A 22,991-nucleotide genomic window follows, 5' to 3' on the forward strand; every position below is an offset into this window, starting at 1 on the left:
TTCCATATAACCATAAACATATCAATTCTAATACTTTCATTTTTATTTTTTTCTTGAAGTTCTAAGAGCTGAAAAATATATGTAAATGTTTAAGATACTTACCTCATATTCCACTAAGATCCCTTTATCACCTACTAGGTAGACTCTGTGCAAACTACTTTTGTACAGATCATCTCATATCAAAATGCATGTGGAACTGACATTTTACCCAAAAAAAAGAAAAAATTCTGAAACAGAGTTATTTCAGTCATTAGCCTTCTGCCTAAACTTAACTTTGTCACAACAGACGTAACAATCACCTAAAAGAAAACTAACAAATGATAGATATTTTAGCACCATGTCAGAGAAACTATTTACAAAGTCTAAATTGAGGGATCTGGAATTCCGTAAGACAAACAGAAACATATTTTTAAACGTAAATGCATTGCTAATTTATGGTCTTTATATATAATTCAGTCAAATTCTAAATTTATGAGGAATTCATTAGTAAAAATTTACAGATAACCTTTATGAACTTTTCATCAATTCATATATTCACATTCTGAAAAGGTCATATTACAAAGTGTAGACACAAAGTAAAACACACTTTACCTGTGCTTCTACACTTGCTAAGCCAGTTCTTAATTCTTGTAATCCATCTTTCCACCGCTGTTGCTGCCGAAGCAAATCAATGTTCATAAGAACTACCACCTATTAAAAATTAGAACATAATAATTTCAGTAGAAAATCTTGACAGGTACCACCTTACCCAAGTGATAAAGGTTAACTCAACCTATAATAAGACATATCAATACGTAATCAATGTACTGAGAAAGGCAAAATATCACTTCTGTGGTATTCCTACCAAAATTGTATAATCTCAATCTAAAATGAGAAAGCATCATATAAAACCAAATTAAGAGACATTGCAGGGGCTTCCCTGGTGGCGCAGTGGTTGAGAGTCCACCTGCCGATGCAGGGGACGCGGGTTCGTGCCCCGGTCCGGGAAGATCCCACATGCCGCGGAGCGGCTGGGCCAGTGAGCCATGGCCGCTGAGCCTGCGCTTCCAGAGCCTGTGCTCCACAACGGGAGAGGCCACAACAGTGAGAGGCCCACGTACCGCAAAAAAAAAAAAGAAACATTACAAAATAACTGACCAGTACTCTCATCAAAAGTATCAAGGTCATGAAAAACAAGGTAAGACTGAGGAGTAGGAGACGACAGAGCCTCAACATTTAAATGCAAGGTGGGATCCTGGACTGGACACTCGAAAGGAAAAAGGACATCAGTAGAAAAAGTTATAAAATTCAAAACAGTTTATTTCCTAGTTTTGATAAATGTACTATGGTTACATAAGTTGATGACAATAGGGAAAGCTGGGTGAAGGGCAAGTGTGAACTCTTTAAACTATTTTTGCAACTTTAAGTGTCAAATTATTTCCAAATAGGAAGTTATTTAAAATTATAACCTAATTACTTTTTAAATAATACTATTCATAGCTTATTAAATTTTATAAATAAAATATACCTTTTCACAAAATGTAATGTGCCATTTTCTCAGTCTTCTATTTTCAGTGGCAAGTCGTTCAGCAGCATTTTGGAGTTTTTGGATGTAGCCTTCTAATTCTTTAGGATTATTCCAAGTAATCTGTGACTTTCCCCCACTTCCTGCTTTTGAATTCTAAGGTACAACAAATGACATTTAGTATTTAACACATTTCTTTTTTTGAAAAGATTCAATATTCTACATCATTAGTCCAATTATCCCTAACACTGATGTGCAATAAAAGAGCACACAATAGTTTTTTCCATTTTATAAATGATAAGGCATTCTGCCCAGAACTGAGTAGCCCCATTCCTTCCAAGTTCTCCCTCTTACAACTAAAATACCCTGGACATAACACAACAAACAAGCATAGGAATACTAAAAGATAGAAATAAGAAGGTGGACAGCCTAGAAACCTTGGGAATTGAGGAACAACACACCTGTGTTTCCTTAATGTCTCCCTTATATCCCAGACAGTATGCTGGAGAAGCTCCAACCTGGAACCACCCCCAGAGACAGACAAAAAACCTCCAGAAGAAGCCTGTTCCCTCTGTCCACAGGACCAGAAAAACAGTGGCCTAATGACAGAAAACCTTTTTAGCAATACGCACCCTACTCCAACTTAACACCAACAGAAACCCACCCCCTTCTTCAGTTTCATTGGGACCAGGAAGTGAGCTGATCTTCCATCCCCTGCTTATGTCAGTGGGGCTTAACAGAGAGCTGAGCCTCTACCCCCATTACGCTGCAACAGAGCAGTGTGAATCAGCCCTCCACATCCTCCCAATCATGTCAACAGAGCTTAGAAGGGAGCTAGGCTTACACTCTACTTGGAGGCAACAAGACACTGCCAATTGGAGTCCCACTTTCATGGGAAGGTGTCAGTAGGGGAAAAGGGGTCACTAAACTTCAACTCCACTCATCTGAAAAGGAAGCAGTGCAAGTCAGTGTTCCATTTTTGTCAGGATGGTATCTGCAGAGCCCAGCAGAAATTTTAACATATACACTCACCCTGCCCTCAAGCTGTACCTCACTGTTTCAGAAAGAAACAACGCATCACTTAGAAAGGAATGCAAATTTGAATGGCAGTGGATTTCTCAGCTGAAACCATGAGGGCCAGGAGGAAGTGGAACAACATTTTAAAGTGCTAAAAGAAAACAACTGTTGGGCTTCCCTGGAGGCACAGTGGTTAAGAATCCACCTGCCAATGCAGGGGACCCGTGTTCGAGCCCTGGTCCGGGAAGATCCCACATGCCATGGAGCAACTAAGCCCATGCACCACAACTACTGACCCTGCACTCTAGAGCCCATGAGCTACAACTACTGAAGCCCATGAGCCTAGAGCCCATGCTCCACAACAAGAGAAGCCACCGCAATGAGAAGCTCACGCACTGCAACAAAGAGCAGCCCCCACTCGCCGCAACTAGAAGAAAGCCCATGTGCAGCAAGGAAAACCCAATGCAGCCAAAAATAAATAAATAAAATAAAATAAATGAAACATTAAAAAAATAAAGTAACTTAGAAACAATTTCTCTAAAAAAAAAAAGAAAATAGACAACAACTGTCAACCATGAATTATATATCTGGTGAAAATATCCTTCAGGAATGAGGGAAAATAAAAACATTCTTAAACAAAAACTAAGAGAATCTGTCACTAGCAAACCTACTCTTAAAAGTATGGCTAAAGGAAGTTTTCTCAATAAGAAGGAAATGATTTTTTTAAAAAAGCGTGGAACTTTAGAAAGGAAAAAAGAACATTGGGATGTGGAAAACGTAAATAAAAAATAAACTATCCTTCTCATGAGTTTCTTAAATCATATTTGATGATTGAAGCAAACCCCATCTGATGCAGTGTTTCATGTATGTAAAGGTTACTAAATATTTAAGACAAATATATAAAAATGAAGAGGATAAAGAGACCTAACTACAAGTGAGGTTTCTATACTTCACTTGAACTGGTATATATTAAGGCATAGCAAGTCTCTGGCATATTGTGACCCTCTATAAACAGCTGATGAATGAATGAAACTAAACAATTATAATAAATTCAATAAAATACTCTGTGAATCAGTTCAAAAAATATTTACTGAATAATTACTACACACTACTTACTGTTGTATTACTAGTGTATAAAAATAAATAAAGAGTTCCTGCTCTCCAATATAGAGTGGCCAGGGGAGTACTAAGAACTTTAGTGTTCCTTCTCCTCCTATCTTAGTTTTTGTCCCCTACTATGTCTCATTTAACATAGGCTAAATATAATTATTTACTTCTCGCAACCCAATTTCTCAAAATAAGCTTCCTCTTTAGAAATATCAACAGATGTAATTTTGAATACATTTATTAGAGAAGAAAGGGCTCTGAACACTCTGATTTAAAACATTATCTATTAGGTGAAAAAGTTTAAAAATAATAAAGTATTAACACATTTTCAAAAAGTACACTTGTAAATATGCACAGAAAAAAAAGTTTAAAATGACATATACACTATTAAGAATGGCCAACTCTTAGTAGTACAATCATAAAACATTTGTTCTTTCTGTTTACCTATATTTTTGAAACTTTCCATCATAACTCATATTGAGCTTTGGCAATAAGAAAAAAAATTTAATAACATCTATAATATGAATTATATAACTTCTAGTAAATTTTAAGCCTGAGAACTAGTGTGCATTAAAAAGTTAACTTAGCAGGTCTGACTGCTATCCCTTAAACGGTCTGCTTAAAAGATTGGCCCTTAGCTGGCATCTGAGAACTTGGATTTTGGAAGAGTTCCCACCACTCTAATTTTTAAGAGTGGCTCACTGTACCTAAACAATATGGTTTATGCTGAACACTTGATTGTCTTCTGGGAATCTGGAATTTTGGTACATATTAAGGCAGAAGATACCTACATGACCAGTTCCCAATAAAAGCCTGGGCAATGATCTTTCCTAGTAAAGCAATATTTCACATGTGCTACTTCTTGCTGGAGAAATTAAGCATGCCCTGGGTGATTACATTGGGAAAGGACTCTTGAAAGCTTGCACCTGGTTTCCCCAGGACTTCACCCCATGTACCTTTTCCTTTGCTGACTTTGCTTTGCCTCCTCTCACTGTAATAAATCATAAGTAAATCATCTGTGAGTACAACTATACCCTGAGGCCTATGAGTCCTCCTAGTAAATCACAGAACCTGGGGGTGGTCTTGAGAACCATGACACAACTAGCTATCCACTTTAAATAAAAGAAGAATTAATGGGTATATCCCTCTTCTACTTATCTTTTAAAATATTTCATGTCTCTGAAGACTAAAAATGTTTATTTCAAAAAGTGAGCAGTCACATACTAACAGTTTAAAAACTAGTGTGGGTTTTCCTAATTTCATATGTGTGGATATTTAAATAAGCATAGATAAAGAGCAAATAAAACTTAAATTATAAAATCAGGAGACGATGGAAAAGCACTAAAGAGTCTTGTATATAAGGACCTCACACTTCAGTGAATAAGTAAATATAATAGCATACAAGTTTGTATACAGTAAGTCCCCTACATACAAACGAGTTCCATTCCGAGAGCACATTCTAAGTCCAATTTGTTTGCAAATCCAAAAAAGTTAGCCTAGGTACCCAACTAACACAATCGGCTATATTGTACTGTACTGTAATAGGCTTATAATACCTTTCACACAAATAATACATAAAAAGCAGACACAAAAAATTAAAAAAACGTTTTTAATCTTAGCAGTACAGTACCTTGAAAAGTACACTAGTACAGTACAACAGCTGGCATAAAGGGGCTGGCATCGAGTGATCAGGCAAGAAGAGTTACTGACTGGAGGAGGCAGAAGGGGTGAGAGATGGTAGAGCTGAAGGATCGTCAGCAACAGGAGCCGGAAGGCAAGCTGTAGTTTCACTCATGCCTGATGCTGATGGAACGCACATTCACATCTCTCAAAGTTCGCAACTTGAAGGTTCATATGTAGGGGACTTACTGTACTACATATATATATAAATATATATATATATATATATAAATTCAATTGACCAAAATCAGCACCAAAATATGTGAAACATTATAACTGTTTAAATCTACAGTTGTCAAAAATGTTACTTGTTAAGACTGAAGGAAGTCACTGTGGAGCAAAATAAAGCCTTAGATCAATGGCTGTGTTAAGCTGAAGGGTATACGAAAAAACTAAGAAATAAGAAACACTTCACATGTAAAATCTAATTATAATAGCATAAAAAGTCCATTTACCTTAATTATCTGTTCAAACGCTAAGGCAGATTGTAACATCATTGGTCTCTGACTTTGAATCATTTGTTGATCGATAGAATTGTAAAAATGTGCCACCTACAAAGTAAAATTCCAATTAGGAATAATTAATAATAAATAGCAACTTAATTTTAAATTTTTCATTTTTAATTATTTGAATGGAAATATTAACTCTTCTCAATTATAAAATTTAGCAAAAAATTAGTTTTTTATCTCCAATAGAGCACTTACGCATGTATTAACATACAAAAGCAGCAAGTGTAAGTATGTGCTGAGTTCCTATAATCTGCCAAGTCATGTTCTGGTGGGTGATTAAACAAAGACTATAAAACCTAGTCCCTGGAATCAAGAAGTTCACAGCCTCATAGGAAACACAGAGGAAACCAGTAAAGCATGTTAAAGTGCTAAAAAAGTGAACTTATTCTTGCAACTCTAAGAACCTGTTCCTTCGTCAGTATATAACACAATGATTTACCCATTTCTCAGACCAAAACAAACTTTTGAGTTGTCCTTAACGCTTCTCTCACATCCCACACGAGTAGAAGTCTATTGACTGTGCCTTCAAAACATATATTGAATTCAACCACTTCACCCACCTCCATCAATCCCACCCCAATTCAAGCACCCTCAACTCCTGGCAAGACCAGTGCAACAGTATCAGAACTGGTCTGTTTCCAACTGTGGCCCTATGGTCTATTCAAAGCATTCAGAGTAGCCAGAATAGTCCTTCCTTAAACATAAATAGTATCATACCTTTAGCCTATTCAAAACTTTCAAATGACTCCCCAAAATATTTGATAATAAAATGTAAAATCCTAAAATTCTTACCTGAAACCTTCCAATGGTTTCCCAACACACTTAAGAATGAAATCCAAATCTAAAATCCTTACCTTGACACATTATACATAAACTGGCCTTTAGCCCTGCACAAACCCCTCCCTAATTGCACTGCAGTAAAATTGGCCTCCTTGCTGTTTACCTAACTCTAGAGTCTTCCCTAAGAAACTCTGAAAGTCATTCATTCCCTCTGCCTGCAACAGTCTTCCTCCAGATATCTGCATGGTTCTTTCGCTCATTTTATGCCATGTCTCTTCTCAAATATTACATTTTCATTAAGGCCTCCCCTGGCCATTCTGTATAAAATAGCAGTATTTTTCACAGTTCTATTACTGTTTTCTTTTTCTTCAAATATGTGCTTATTACTACCTAACACTGTATTATTCATGCATTTGCTATCTATGTCCCGTAATAGTGTCACTCAGTAAACGTCATTCATTGAATTAATCAATGAATCAAAAAATAGAGATATGTACAAGGTACCATGGTGGACAAAAGAGGACACTGCCAACTCTGTCAGGGAAAAAGGACAGGTTCAGGGAAGAAGATCAAGTGGACACCGTGGAGTGAGTTTAATTAAGGACCTTAAGAAGACTGTCTTAATTTTTATATCCCTAGCATGTCAAAAATTCTTGGCACAGAGCAGGTGCTTAAAAATGTTTCTTAACTAATTTTATAGCAAGTCACTTCTTTCCACTAGTATGCATAAAAATATACTTTATTTCGTGGGGAATAACCACTCTATTTGTTCTGTACCACAACAGCAGTCCCAGAAAAAGCCCAATCAGGAAAACTAGAAACAAAATAATACATAAAATTATAGCAATGTGGCCATACTGTTTTCTATCCAACATCCTACTTCATAGCCCCCACTCTAACTAAATGTGTGCTCATAAGTAAAGGTATACACAATACATTCTCCCAGTTGCTCTTCCAGGGGTAAATACAAATACTATATGATCATTCAAGCATCTTTTGAGCTTTTATTTTGTTAGACTAAATGCTTAGGATAGAGAAGTCAGCAAGCCTCTCTGCTTTGGAATATATAGTCCCTCTATCTGAAATGATCACTCACACTACCTTGTGCTCTTGAGAAAACATATGTATGCTCTTTCAAACTCACATTAAACATCATTCCTCTGTAAAGATTTATCTGGTACTATCTCTACCCTACCCAGGAAAATAATTGAAAATTCCCACCTCTATGCTTTCACAGGACTTTCTGAACATCTATCTATAATATAGTATTCATTAAACACTATATCTACTTGTTGACTATCTGTCATCACTATATGAATTGTAATGGAATAAATATGGGCTTTGGAGTCAGGGAGGCTTGGTATTAAATCCTAACTTCATAACTTACTAGCTGTGTAGTACTGGGAAAACTATGTTACAAATCTGATCCCCAATTAGATCAATGAAAAATGGGGGTGGGGGTACTTGAAATAACATAAATACAGTATCTACCAGAAGCCCTGATATTTAATGAGAACTCAATGTTTAGTTTGCTTTCTCCCACTAGACCAGTGGTTCTCAACCATGACTGATTTGCACCCAAGAGGACATTTGGCAATATTTGGAGATATTTTTGATTGTCAGGACTAGGTACGTGCTACTGGCCAGGGATGCTGCTAAACATCCTACAATGCACAGGACATCCCCCACAAAAAAGAAGTGGTCCAAAAGTACCAAGGCTGAGAAACCCTGTACCAGAGTGTGTCAGTAATATATTCATTTTTATATCCTCACTACACTGTGCCTGGCAGTACAAGTGCTCAAAGAATCTTTATTGGATGAAAGAATGAGAAACCAAATACTCACAAGATACTGTTCCTGCCCTCTGAGATCTATTAATCAAATGAGAGAAAAAATATAAAACTCCAATACTACATAAAAGTGTTCTAAGAGTGATTTTCACACTGCACACAAAATAAGGAACAATCAATTAAAAGAAGACGCCACAATTAAAGTGAGTTGGGAATTAAAGGATAACTTGGAGTTCTTCAATCAGAGGGAAGAGGTATCAGTGCATAATGACAAGTTCAGAGAGGAGCCAAGTTTCATATTACTAAAGCACAGGGTGCAGCATGAGAGGGAAGGTATGGGGAGTGAAGACCACAATCAGTAAGGTCAGCTAGGGTATGATTAAGAAGGGTCTTGTATACATGCTAAGGAGAGAGACAATGAGGTAATAATAGTTGGTTCTGACTCACTCCAATACTGTTCAAGCCACCAGACTGCCTTGTGCCTGCCCTGGACTCTCCAGAAAGATCCAGCATATACACCAGAAATACATCTACACGTGGAACAACTCCTACAGAACACCTACTGAACGCTGGCAGAAGACCTCAGACCTCCCAAAAGGCAAGAAAGTCCCCATGTACCTGGGTAGGGCAAAAGAAAAAAGAATAAACAGAGACAAAAGGATAGGAACGGGACCTGCACCAGTGGGAGGGAGCTGTGAAGTAGGAAAGGTTTCCACACACTAAGAAGCCCCTTCGCGGGCGGAGACTGCGGGAGGCGGAGGGGGGAGCTTCGAGGCCGCGGAGGAGAGCACAGCAACAGGGGTGCGGCAGACAAAGCGGGGAGATTCCCGCACAAAGGATCGCTGCCGACCGGCACTCACCAGCCCGAGAGGCTTGTGTGCTCACCCGCCGGGGCGGGCGGGGCTGGGAGCTGAGGCTTGGGCTTCGGTCAGAGGCAGGGAGAGGACTGGCGTTGGTGGTGTGAACACAGCCTGCAGGGGGTTAGTGCACCACGGCTAGCTGGAAGGGAGTCCGGGGAAAAGTCTGGACCTGCCAAAGAGGCAAGAGGCTTTTTCTTCCCTCTTTGTTTCCCGGTGCGCGAGGAGAGAGAATTAAGAGCGCTACTTAAAGGAGCTCCAGAGACGGGCGCGAGCCGCGGCTAAAAGCGCGGACCCCAGAGAACAGGTCACTATCCACACCCCCCTTCCGGGGAGACTGTGCAGCCCGCCACTGCCAGGGTCCCAGGATCCAGGAACAACTTCCCTGGGAGAACACACAGCGCGCCGCAGGCTGGTGCAACGTTACGCCAGCCTCTGCCGCCACAGGCTGTCCCCGGACTCCGTACCCCTCCCTCCCACCGGCCTGAGTGAGCCAGAGTCCCCGGAGCAGCTGCTCCTTTAACCCTGTCCTGTCTGAGCTAACAACAGACGCCCTCCGGCGACCTACACACAGAGGCGGGGCCAAATCCAAAGCTGAGCTCCGGGAGCTGGAGAACAAAGAAGAGAAAGGGAAATCTCTCCCAGCAGCCTCAGAAGCAGCGGATTAAAGCTCCACAATCAACTTGATGTACCCTGCATCTCTGTAATACATGAATAGAAACGAATCATCCCAAATTGAGGAGGTGGACTTTGAAAGCAAGATTTATTTTTTCCCCTTTTCCTCTTTTTGTGTGTACGTGTATGCTTCTGTGTGAGATTTTGTCTGTATAGCTTTGCTTCCACCATTTATCCTAGGGTCCTATCCGTCCGTTTTTTTTTTTTTCTTTAAAAAATTTTTTTTTCTTAATAATTATTTTTTATTTTAATAACTTTATTTTATTTTATCTTCTTTATTTCTTTCGTTCCTTCCTTCCCTCCCACCTTCCTTCCTCCCTCCCTCCCTTTCTTTCTTTCTTTCTTTCGTTCTTTCTTTCCTTTCTTTCATTCTTTCTTTCTTTCTACTTTTTCTCCCTTTTATTCTGAGCCATGTGGATGAAAGGCTCTTGGTGCTGCAGCCAGGAGTCAGTGCTATTCCTCTGAGGTGGGAGAGCCAACTTCAGGACACTGGTCCACAAGAGACGTCCCAGCTCCACATAATATCAAATGGCGAAAATCTCCCAGAGATCTCCATCTCAACACCAGCACCCAGCTTCACTCAACAACCAGCAAGCTACAGTGCTGGACACCCTATGCCAAACAACTAGCAAGACAGGAACACAACCACACCCATTAGCAGAGAGGCTGCCTAAAATCATAAGAAGTCCACAGACACCCCAAAACACACCAACAGACGTGGACTTTCCCACCAGAAAGACAAGATCCAGCCTCATCCACCAGAACACAGGCACTAGTCCCCTCCACCAGGAAGACTACACAACCCACTGTGAACCAACCTTAGCCACTGGGGACAGACACCAAAAACAACGGGAACTACAAACCTGCAGGCTGCAAAAAGGAGACCCCAAACACAGTAAGATAAGCAAAATGAGAAGACAGAAAAACACACAGCAGATGAAGGAGCAAGATAAAAACGCACGAGACCTAAAAAATGAGGAGGAAATAGGCAGTCTACCTGAAAAAATAATTCAGAATAATGATAGTAAAGATGATCCAAAATCTTGGAAACAGAATAGACAAAATGCAAGAAACATTTAACAAGGACCTAGAAGAACTAAAGATGAAACAAGCAACGATGAACACAATAAATGAAATTAAAAATACTCTAGATGGGATCAATAGCAGAATAACTGATGCAGAAGAACGGATAAGTGACCTGGAAGATAAAATAGTGGAAATAACTACTGCAGAGCAGAATAAAGAAAAAAGAATGAAAAGAACTGAGGACAGTCTCAGAGACTTCTGGGACAACATTAAACGCACCAACATTCGAATTACAGGGGTTCCAGAAGAAGAAGAGAAAAAGAAAGGGACTGAGAAAATATTTGAAGAGATTATAGTTGAAAACTTCCCTAATATGGGAAAGAAAATAGTTAATCAACTCCAGGAAGCACAGAGAGTCCCATACAGGGTAAATCCAAGGAGAAACACACCAAGACACATATTGATCAAACTGTCAAAAATTAAATACAAAGAAAACATATTAAAAGCAGCAAGGGAAAAACAACAAATAACACACAAGGGAATCCCCATAAGGCTAACAGCTGATCTTTCAGCAGAAACTCTGCAAGCCAGAAGGGACTGGCAGGACATATTTAAAGTGATGAAGGAGAAAAACCTGCAACCAAGATTACTCTACCCAGCAAGGATCTCATTCAGATTTGATGGAGACATTAAAACCTTACAGACAAGCAAAAGCTGAGAGAGTTCAGCACCACCAAACCAGCTTTACAACAAATGCTAAAGGAACTTCTCTAGGCAAGAAACACAAGAGAAGGAAAAGACCTACAATAACGAACCCAAAACAATTTAGAAAATGGGAATAGGAACATACATATCGATAATTACCTTAAATGTAAATGGACTAAATGCTCCCACCAAAAGATTGGCTGAATGGATACAAAAACAAGACCCATATATATGCTGTCTACAAGAGACCCACTTCAGACCTAGAGACACATACAGACTGAAAATAAGGGGATGGAAAAACATATTCCATGCAAATGGAAACCAAAAGAAAGCTGGAGTAGTAATTCTCATATCACACAAAATAGACTTGAAAATAAAGACTATTAGAAGAGACAAAGAAGGACACTACATAATGATCAAGGGATCGATCCAAGAAGAAGATATAACAATTGTAAATATTTATGCACCCAACATAGGAGCACCTCAATACATAAGGCAAATAGTAACAGCCATAAAAGGGGAAATCGACAGTAACACATTCATAGTAGGGGACTTTAACACCCCACTTTCACCAATGGACAGATCATCCAAAATGAAAATAAATAAGGAAACAAAAGCTTTAAATGATACATTAAACAAGATGGACTTAATTGATATTTATAGGACATTCCATCCAAAAACAACAGAATACACATTTTTCTCAAGTGCTCATGGGACATTCTCCAGGATAGACCATATCATGGGACACAACTCAAGCCTTGGTAAATTTAAGAAAACTGAAATTGTATCAACTATCGTTTCCGACCACAACGCTATGACACCAGATATTAATTACAGGAAAAGATCTGTAAAAAATACAAACACATGGAGGCTAAACAATACACTACTTAATAATGAAGTGATCACTGAAGAAATCAAAGAGGAAATAAAAAGATACCTAGAAACAAATAACAATGGAGACACGACAACCCAAAACCTATGTGATACAGCAAAAGCAGTTCTAAAAGGGAAGTTTATAGCAATACAATCCTACCTTAAGAAACAGGAAACATCTCGAATAAATAACCTAACCTTGCACCTAAAGCAATTAGAGAAAGAAGAACAAAAAAAACCCCAAAGTTCGCAGAAGGAAAGAAATCATAAAGATCAGATCAGAAATAAATGAAAAAGAAATGAAGGAAACAATAGCAAAGATCAATAAAACTAAAAGCTGGTTCTTTGAGAAGATAAAATAGATAAACCATTAGCAAGAAGGAAAGAAATCATAAAGATCAGATCAGTAATAAATGAAAAAGAAATGAAGGAAACAATAGCAAAGATCAATAAAACTAAAAGCTGGTTCTTTGAGAAGATAAACAAAACAGATAAACCATCAGCCAGACGCATCAAGAAAAACAGGGAGAATACTCAAATCAATAGAATTAGAAATGAAAAAGGAGAAGTAACAACTGACACTGCAGAAATACAAAAGATCATGAGAGATTACTACAAGCAACTCTATGCCAATAAAGTGGACAACCTGGAAGAAATGGACAAATTCTTAGAAATGCACAACCTGCCAAGACTGAATCAGGAAGAAATAGAAAATATGAACAGACCAATCACAAGCACTGAAATTGAAACTGTGATTAAAAATCTTCCAACAAACAAAAGCCTAGGACCAGATGGCTTCACAGGCGAATTCTATCAAACATTTAGAGAAGAGCTAACACCTATCCTTCTCAAACTCTTCCAAAATATAGCAGAGAGAGGAACACTCCCAAACTCATTCTACGAGGCCACCATCACCCTGATACAAAAACCAGACAAGGATGTCACAAAGAGAGAAATTTACAGGTCAATATCACTGATGAGCATAGATGCAAAAATCCTCAACAAAATACTAGCAAACAGAATCCAACAGCACATTAAAAGGATCATACACCATGACCAAGTGGGGTTTATTCCAGGAATGTAAGGATTCTTCAATATTCACAAATCAATCAACGTGATACACCATATTAACAAATTGAAGGAGAAAAACCATATGTTCATCTCAATAGATGCACAGAAAGCTTTCAACAAAATTCAACACCCATTTATGATAAAAACACTGCAGAAAGTAGGCATAGAGGGAACATTCCTCAACATAATAAAGGCCATATATGACAAGCCCACAGTCAACATCATCCTCAATGCTGAAAAACTGAAAGCATTTCCACTAAGATCAGGAACAAGACAAGGTTGCCCACTCTGACCACTCTTATTGAACATAGTTTTGGAAGTTTTAGCCACAGCAATCAGAGAAGAAAAGGAAATAAAAGGAATCCAAATTGGAAAATAAGAAGTAAAGTTGTCACTGTTTGCAGATGACATGATACTATACATAGAGAATCCTAAATATGCTACCAGAAGAGTACTAGAGCTAATCAATGAATTTGGTAAAGTAGCAGGATACAAAATTAATGCACAGAAATCTCTGGCATTCCTATACACTAATGATGAAAAATCTGAAAGTGAAATCAAGAAAACACTCCCATTTACCACTGCAACAAAAAGAATAAAATATCTAGGAATAAACCTACCTACGGAGACAAAAGACCTGTTTGCAGAAAATTTTAAGACACTGATGAAAGATATTAAAGATGATACAAATAGATGGAGAGATATACCATGTTCTTGGATTGGAAGAATCAACATTGTGAAAATGACTCTACTACCCAAAGCAATCTACAGATTCAATGTAATCCCTATCAAATTACCAATGGTATTTTTCACAGAACTAGAACAAAAAATTTCACAATTTGTATGGAAACACAAAAGACCCCAAATAGCCAAAGCAATCTTGAGAACGAAACACGGGGCTGGAGGAATCAGGCTCCCTGACATCAGACTATACTACAAAGCTACAGTAATCAAGACAGTATGGTACTGGCACAGAAACAGAAAGATAGATCAATGGAACAGGATAGAAAGCACAGAGATAAACCCACACACATACGGTCACCTTACCTTTGATAAAGGAGGCAGGAATGTACAGTGGAGAAAGGACAGCCTCTTGAATAAGTGGTGCTGGGAAAACTGGACCGGTACATGTAAAAGTATGAGATTAGATCACTCCCTAACACCATACACAAAAATAAGCTCAAAATGGATTAAAGACCTAAATGTAAGGCCAGACACTATCAAACTCTTAGAGGAAAACATAGGCAGAACACTCTATGACATAAATCACAGCAAGATCCTGTTGGACCCATCTCCTAGAGAAATGGAAAGAAAAACAAAAATAAACAAATGGGACCGAATGAAACTTCAAAGCTTTTCCACAGCAAAGGAAACCATAAACAAGACCAAAAGACAACCCTCAGAATGGAGAAAATATTTGCAAATTAAGCAACTGACAAAGGATTAATCTCCAAAATTTACAAGCAGCTCATACAGCTCAATAACAAAAAAACAAACAAGCCAATTCAAAAATGGGCTGAAGACCTAAATAGACATTTCTCCAAAGAAGATATACAGACTGCCAACAGACACATGAAAGAATGCTCAACATTATTCATCATCAGAGAAATGCAAATCAAAACTACAATGAGATATCATCTCACACCAGTCAGAATGGCCATCATCAAAAAATCTAGAAAGAATAAATGCTGGAGAGGGTGTGGAGAAAAGGGAACACTCTTGCACTGCTGGTAGGAATGTGAATTGGTACAGCCACTATGGAGAACAGTATGGAGGTTCCTTAAAAAACTACAAATAGAACTACCATATGACCCAGCAATCCCACTACTGGGCATATACCCTGAGAAAACCATAATTCAAAAAGAGTCATGTACCAAAATGTTCACTGTAGCTCTATTTACAATAGCCTGGAGGTGGAAACAACTTAAGTGTCCATCATCGGATGAATGGATAAAGAAGATGTGGCACACATATACAATGGAATATTACTCAGCCATAAAAAGAAACGAAATTGAGCTATTTGTAAAGAGGTGGATGGACCTAAAGTCTGTCATACAGAGTGAAGTAAGTCAGAAAGAGAAAAACAAATACCGTATGCTAACACGTATATATGGAATTTAAGGAAAAAAAATGTCATGAAGAATCTAGGGGTAAGACAGGAATAAAGACACAGACCTACTAGAGAATGGACTTGAGGATATGGGGAGAGGGAAGGGTAAGCTGTGACAAAATGCGAGAGTGGCATGGACATATATACACTACCAAACGTAAAATAGGTAGCTAGTGGGAAGCAGCCGCATAGCACAGGCAGATCAGCTTGGTGCTTTGTGACCACCTAGAGGGGTGGGATAGGGAGGGTGGGAGGGAGGGAGACGCAAGAGGGAAGAGATATGGGAACATACATATAACTGATTCATTTTGTTATAAAGCAGAAACTAACACACCATTGTAAAGCAATTATACTCTAATAAAGATGTAAAAAGAAAATGGTTTTAAACAGGTAAATGATTTGACGGCAGTGTGCTTCAGGTAGACCAAGGAAATGACCACAAAGACCAGTCCATCAGCTCAGTAATTTTCTAAGAATATGCCCCTAGAAGGCAGACAGAGGCCCTTAATTAGAAAGCCCTTTAAGATCTAGTAACATAAAAGAAGAATAAAAGAGAAAATAATATTCTATTTTTCTAAATGACTTTAGAATGAAAAGCAGTAACAGTAATCCCTCAAATTAATAAAAGTCCCATATAGGGGATTACAAAGTAAATTTTGTAATGCAGTCATTTAGCAAACCGTAACTTCACAAGACTTAATTGTGCTATTCTATTAGCCTAACAAAATCAAAAGCAGAAAGCAAAGCCCTTAAAATACTCTAATGTAATGAACTCAGAATAGCCATGTTTTCAAAAATATCATTTCTTACTTGTTTCAGAATAATTGCTTGCTTGCAGAATTTCTGTGCAATGTTTGCAACTTGCTGTATTTTTGCAGGAATAACAAAGCCAAGTGCAGAAAGCTGACGAACTTCTCTCTGAAGAATCACCAACCGATCTGAATAATGCACTTTTAATGATCCATCATTAGGATCCAACTCCATAATGTGACTATTAGCCTCAATACTACAATACGAAATAAATAACTTTTTAAATTTCATGTTCTCACTCTTTTGACGAAAAACATAATTTTATACTTACAGAAAAGTTGTAAAAACTATTAACTCAAAGTAAAAATAAGATTTTAATTATAGTTTTTAAGTTATATTTTTTTCACACAGTATTTCACAATTCAGATCTTGATAACAAACTACAATATCCAAAATATACCATCATATCGATATTTCAACCAAGCAGCTTTTGAAGTCAGAAAAATCAATCTCTTAACCTTCAGCTAAGACTCAAAATAGACATCAAATCCATCATAAAGAGAAAAGGCTTTTATTCATTTTCTAAAAGGTATCTTAGATTTTTAGTCAGCCTACTTGGTTCTTTAATACTCCCATTAAAGGATCAATAATAAATAACATCAAAATACTAGGAGTAGAGATACTCAAATGTTTCATTCTTCTACTCTTCCTTTCACTATGTAAAGACTGTCTTTTCTTTGTGTTTCTTCTAAAAGCCACAATAGCAAATTTTACATTGGGGCACTCAAGTCTCCATGGACTGTGAAAATGCTGTGGGAAATTAAAAGCATTATGTTTTCATGACCCTTCTTTCAGGATCATGTTTATATAATGCTTTCTTTCAAATCACTTTCACAATTAGGAGAACTTGCAGGTCTTAGAAAGTTACTGAAAAGCAAAGAACAAATCTATTCAGCCTACTTAATAATGCATAAAACAAAGCATAATAAAAAGCAGATACTTTAAAATGTCTTAAAATAATAATTTAGCCCAAACTGTCCTATAAGAAGATAAAGTCTATCAGAAAATTGTAACAGTGACACTTTTTGCCTTTATTTGAAACCAATATTCACAATTAGTTTCTACATACCAGCATATACTGAAATATGTTCCAAAACACTCTTGATTCTATGCAACAATGATGGGTTTTACCCAAAAAAAAGTGAGAGTCAGAAGTTTCATCACCAAATGAGGAAAAAAATAGGTTGAATAAAGTTAAACAGCTTTTTTGACTGCAGATCTCAGTCCTTTTGGTACTCTGTCTTACACAGTGGATCTCCACCAGAGCCGTAGTGATAAACGTGCAAATTCTCCAAAATTAATTGACTATAGAACTCTTTACTTTTTTGCGGGGGGGGGGGGCAGTGGATCATCTCTAATATTTTAGGTTCAGGGTAGAAAGGGAAAGAGTTAAATGACATAAAGTTATAATCATTATGCCTTATCACCTTTGGTTCTTTCATTCTTCTTCCAAAACCAAAATGCAAGATAAAAGAAAAAAAATTATTCATTCAGTTTAGGAAGCTACCACTTTTGGCCTAATTATTCATTGCAGCAGTACAGGGAAAACAAACAGAATTTCATATTATGACCAAAGTTACTTTTAAAAAGTAACAAGTTTCTAAAAACTAAAACATGGCAAGTTTCTAAAATTACAGACAATAATATAATGGGGAAAGTTGACCTGAACAAATAAACAATGGTTTTTCTAGGCCATCCATTTTAAATACCCATTGGAATAATTAGGTTAACCTATTAAATTACATTCAATATAGCTTAATAAATATTTACCAAATCCTTATTATGTTGGACAACATGAAGAAATATTCTTCATCTCAAGGAGCTTAAAAATAACAAAATTTTAGTTTACAATATGTACGGGGGGTATATAATATTAATGCAAAAAGGTAGGAAAACATATGTATACCAGTAACAAAAAAACATGGGAGCATGAAAGCCTAATTCCAAAATAAGAATCTGCAGTTCTGCGGAATAGATATGAGAAGCCAAAGGAAGGCAGTCAAAGTTTCCAACCTTAATGACTTAAAAGTTGATCATCAAAACCTAAACTGGCTTCCCTGGTGGCACAGTGGTTGAGAGTCCACCTGCCAATGCAGAAGCCACAACAGTGAGAGGCCCGCATACCGCAAAAAAAAAAACCTAAACAAGGGTTTCCCAGGTGGTGCAGTGGTTGCGAGTTCGCCTGCCAATGCAGGGGACATGGGTTCGTGCCCCAGTCCGGGAGGATCCCACATGCCACGGGGCAGCTGGGCCCGTGGGCCATGGCCACTGAGCCTGCGCGTCCGGGGCCTGTGCTCCGCAGTGGGAGAGGCCACAACGGTGAAAGGCCTGCGTACCGCAAAAAAAAAAAAAAAAAACTAAACAAAAAAAAAATTCTAAAAGCATCAGCAAGTTTGGAGAAAGGAGAGAGGAGTAGAGATGATTAATTACATCTTGTCATTTGGATTAATAACACAAGAAAAAAGATTCTTGTGTAGATTTCACTGTTTAGTATACTTATACTTACCACAAACCAGATTGGGAATCAGACAAGCCAGATTGAATATCCCTGGACCAATCATCAAATTGTTCTTGTTCATATAGTTTAAACTGGTCTAAGAGATCTTCAGCACTTCGATGGAAAGATCGAAATCCTGACAAGTCAGATAAAAGAGCCTCTGCAATCTTGATAGTATCATCTGCCTTAAAGAGCCAAATTACAAGAATATTTATTATTTAAATTCTAACAAAATTAGCATAAAATCAGCTCTCTTCTCTGTTCTGTGATTCAGAAATTATTTTCCCATTCATCTGTAAACAGTAAAATAGAAGATTTGCCAGTGAATTTAAGAATATCAACCCCTACTTTGCTTCTGAATTATACAACCTCAGAATAGCAACACAGAAGATAACACATACAAGGCATAATTTGAAGGGTACAATAAGGGAAATTCAGGTGAAACTCCAAGAATTCAGCAATACTCCTAAATATGTTATGCAATAATTTGAGCCCTTTATTAAATGCTGTGGTTAACAGCTCAAACAACAATTAGGCCAATTTGGATGCCAATTAAAGAAGAGAAATGCCTTCCTCCACAAGTATACAAAGAAGACTGTCGCAACTTGGAAAGCTGACTAACAAATTTAGGCAAAATATTACAGAAAAAACATCAAAATATAAACTTGAATAAATAGAACTCTCAAATATGCTAGCCTTTATAACACTCTATATTTGCTTGCTCTTAATCATACATTAAAACCAATTAATATTTATTACATGAGTCGAATGCAAGATAGTGTACCACATACTAATTAGTAAGCACATAAGATTCTTAGATCAACTTTGATAATATTAAAATAATAGTCCTTTAATTCTATAAATTGCTGCCACAACGTTAGGCAATACCATAATTACCTTTCACCATTCCGTTAACTTCCTTTCAACGTAGGATGATGTATTTACATAAACACACTTGCAGATAGACTTTGTACGTACCAAAATTCTACAGATACACTTCAAAGAATTAAAAAATCCTTTGAAATTTATATATTTTTCACTTTTTCAGAGTTCTACATTTTCACATGAAAATTAGATGAAAATGCAAGGAAAACAGAGAATGTTTTCTTAATGTTTTCACTACAGTTCTAGAGTGCCTTCTACATTAATTTAGCACATTTTACAATTAGTATTCTTCAACATTTATTAAAACTAATACCTTCATTTCCAACTGACGAACCCAAACTATATTATTGACAACTTCTGAAAGGTTTTTGCCAGAAAGTGGTCCAGATGCATCACCAGGAATTCCACGGCATCGGTTTTCAAAATCTAATCGAAAGTCTATAAAATTTAAATCAAATAAATGATTACACACATTCAGTGAAGATTTCCTAAATGCCTTCCATGTACCAAACACTATGTCAAATATTATGAATAGAAAAATAGTAACAGTTGGTCCTTTACCCTCAGGGACCTCACCACACATCAAGTGAGAGAAAGAAAATAACCAGTTAATTCAAGAAACCTGTCATTTATTACAGAAATAGTAAATTAACCTTCAACATACAGATGTCATAAAATATAATATCTTAATCCTAAGTGGTATACAACAAAGGAAAAAGCAATCTACAAAAATATTTTTTCAAGCAAACACTATAATCTCTGATACACTTTTACCTTTAACTGAGTCCATAAGTCTTGCCAATAAAGTTTCTCTTTCTAGCATCAATTCTTTGCTTATGGTTGGACGCTTCACCAACTCTTTATATTTCAGAAATGCTTGAAGAAGCTAATATGAAACAAATAAGTATATGTTCATCCCAAGTGAATCGACTAGGTAAAAACATGAGTATCTCCTCAAATAGCTTAAGGGAAATATTAGAAGTTAAATATTTCAATATTTTACCTGCTGTGGACTATCCTGAATTTCTGAAATATAATTTTTTAATTTTCCTGCTATTTTTTGTTCCACAGGCGCAATAATTTTTTCATATTGAGACACTGCAGCTTTCCATAAAGGCTAAACAAATTAACAATATTGTTAGACTTTAATATTTTTAAAATCGGCCTTTAAAAAGAACAACACAAACAGGAAATTATGTAGACAAACACATATATATTCAACCTCAGTATATGGATTATATTGCACAGGATTCAGGCCAGTAAAAGGTTCAAATACTCGAGCCAAGCATATGATTTTCTCATCAGTGGCAGGTGAAAAATAGAGAAGTTTCTCACGAATTGTTCTAAGAGCCAAGACCTAAAACATAAAATATTAAAACAACAAATTTATTTAAATCAATACATCAGCACAAATAGTCTAAAATCTAAAGATATTGGGCAAGAATTTCTTTAACCTAGATTCTCTGAAATGAACAATAAATCTGAACTGTAATCTTGGTTATTACTACTCATCAATAATCAAAGTGATACTCAAAGACATACTGTATCATCACACTACTATCAATCAATGTGCTCAAATCTAGTTAACATATATAAAATCTAAGTATTTTTAAACTATGTTTAAAGCTCATTTAGGTAAAGTTTTAGAGTCTCTCCTTACTATAGTAAAAATTTCTGATTTCCATTATTCTGCCTTAAATTGCACTTCTAATAATGAAACAATATGTTAACAACTCCATTATGTATAATCTATTAACAGCTGGAAAACAATTTATTTCATTTTGTATTTAAAATTTCTACCAACCATCAAAAGGTAATCCAAAAGGCTAAGTAAAAATGCTATAATCTTCCATTTGAGTTGAAAATATCAGAACTCATGATTTATTTTGATAAAAACAAAAGTACCAATTTAACAATGCTGTCTACTGAGACAGCCTAAAAGCATTGATAATTAAATAACATTTACCACTTCCTCAACCAGATTGTTGTTGCTAAATACCATTTTCCACTGATAAGAACAAGGACCTTTGGAGAAATGACTAATTCCAGGTATGAAACAGAAAATGTAGATGGGCCAGTACATTTTGAGGGGCCAGAATGTAAGGAAGTTATCAAAGAAATACTGGATGCATGTCAAAAATGACACAGAGCCAGTGTAAAGGGGTACTCACTGTCCAACGATGGGACAATTTGAATACAGTAATAATAACTATGATAAAAACTACAATGGGTTGAAACTCATAAAATATAAAAAATCATAGGTTCATAATGATACTATTAAAAAAGCATTTCATTGATTGCCTATGGAACTTACTGATACTAACTTATTGTTCATTGTACTAAAATGATAAATAAAAACTAATTGTCTATACTACCATTCCTATACAAACTATATTTCAGGGTCACTAAAAAACTGATGAAGACAAGTTCTTCCAACATCACTTAATAAATGCAGAAAGAACAACAGAATTAGAAAATCATCATTTTCCAACTCCTCATGATAAATCATTCAGAAAAAGCTGATGAAGAACGTTATAACAGATGGATCAGGCTAATCATACATGAACCCACAGATCAAACTTAACTCATGAAAGTGGGAAAACCAGACATTACCTGCCTCCTCTAATGTATAAGAACTATATAGTACTGCCTGTGAAGCAACCTGGTTCAAGTAAACCAACATTTAGTAACTAAAAAAATTTCTGAGACAATCAGGAAACTTGAATATTGATTAGATACATAATGATATTAAGAAATTATTGTCATTTTGTTGGGGGTGATATTGGTATTATGATTATGTTTTAAGGGTAAAAGTATAAGATTTCTTGGATTGGCTTTAAAAATACTCCAGCAAAAAAACGGAAAGCAGGGGAGACAAAGATGGAACAGGAACTGAACATTGTCAGTGGCTGCTGAAACTGAGTGATGTATACACTGACATCCACTATACTATGTTACTTTTGTGTGTGTTTGAAATTTCTCATAATGAAAAGGTTTAAAAACACAACAACAGGAATTCCCTGTTGGTCCAGTGGTTTCACTGCCTGGGCCTAGGTTCAGTCCCTAGTCTGGGAACTAATAAGATACCCCAAACT

At 36.7% G+C, this 22,991-nt stretch overlaps 1 protein-coding gene across 1 annotated transcript in view; it reads right to left on the reverse strand.

The window, feature by feature from the left end:
• DYNC2H1 (dynein cytoplasmic 2 heavy chain 1) overlaps positions 1 to 22,991 on the reverse strand; it is a 364,114-nt gene that overhangs the window by 325,397 nt on the left and 15,726 nt on the right. The window contains exons 7-15 of the mRNA XM_029208148.1: positions 21,119 to 21,253; positions 20,900 to 21,013; positions 20,671 to 20,782; positions 20,210 to 20,334; positions 19,021 to 19,196; positions 16,515 to 16,710; positions 5,764 to 5,859; positions 1,508 to 1,660; positions 592 to 690 (exon numbers count right to left, since the gene is read on the reverse strand). Coding sequence (XP_029063981.1) covers positions 592 to 690; positions 1,508 to 1,660; positions 5,764 to 5,859; positions 16,515 to 16,710; positions 19,021 to 19,196; positions 20,210 to 20,334; positions 20,671 to 20,782; positions 20,900 to 21,013; positions 21,119 to 21,253 — 1,206 coding nt within the window. The remainder of the gene's footprint in view (positions 1 to 591; positions 691 to 1,507; positions 1,661 to 5,763; positions 5,860 to 16,514; positions 16,711 to 19,020; positions 19,197 to 20,209; positions 20,335 to 20,670; positions 20,783 to 20,899; positions 21,014 to 21,118; positions 21,254 to 22,991) is intronic.

The sequence above is a fragment of the Monodon monoceros genome, unplaced genomic scaffold (assembly GCF_005190385.1).
Source record: "Monodon monoceros isolate NGI ecotype Baffin Bay Population unplaced genomic scaffold, NGI_Narwhal_1 Super_Scaffold_7, whole genome shotgun sequence".
NCBI lineage: Eukaryota > Metazoa > Chordata > Mammalia > Artiodactyla > Monodontidae > Monodon > Monodon monoceros.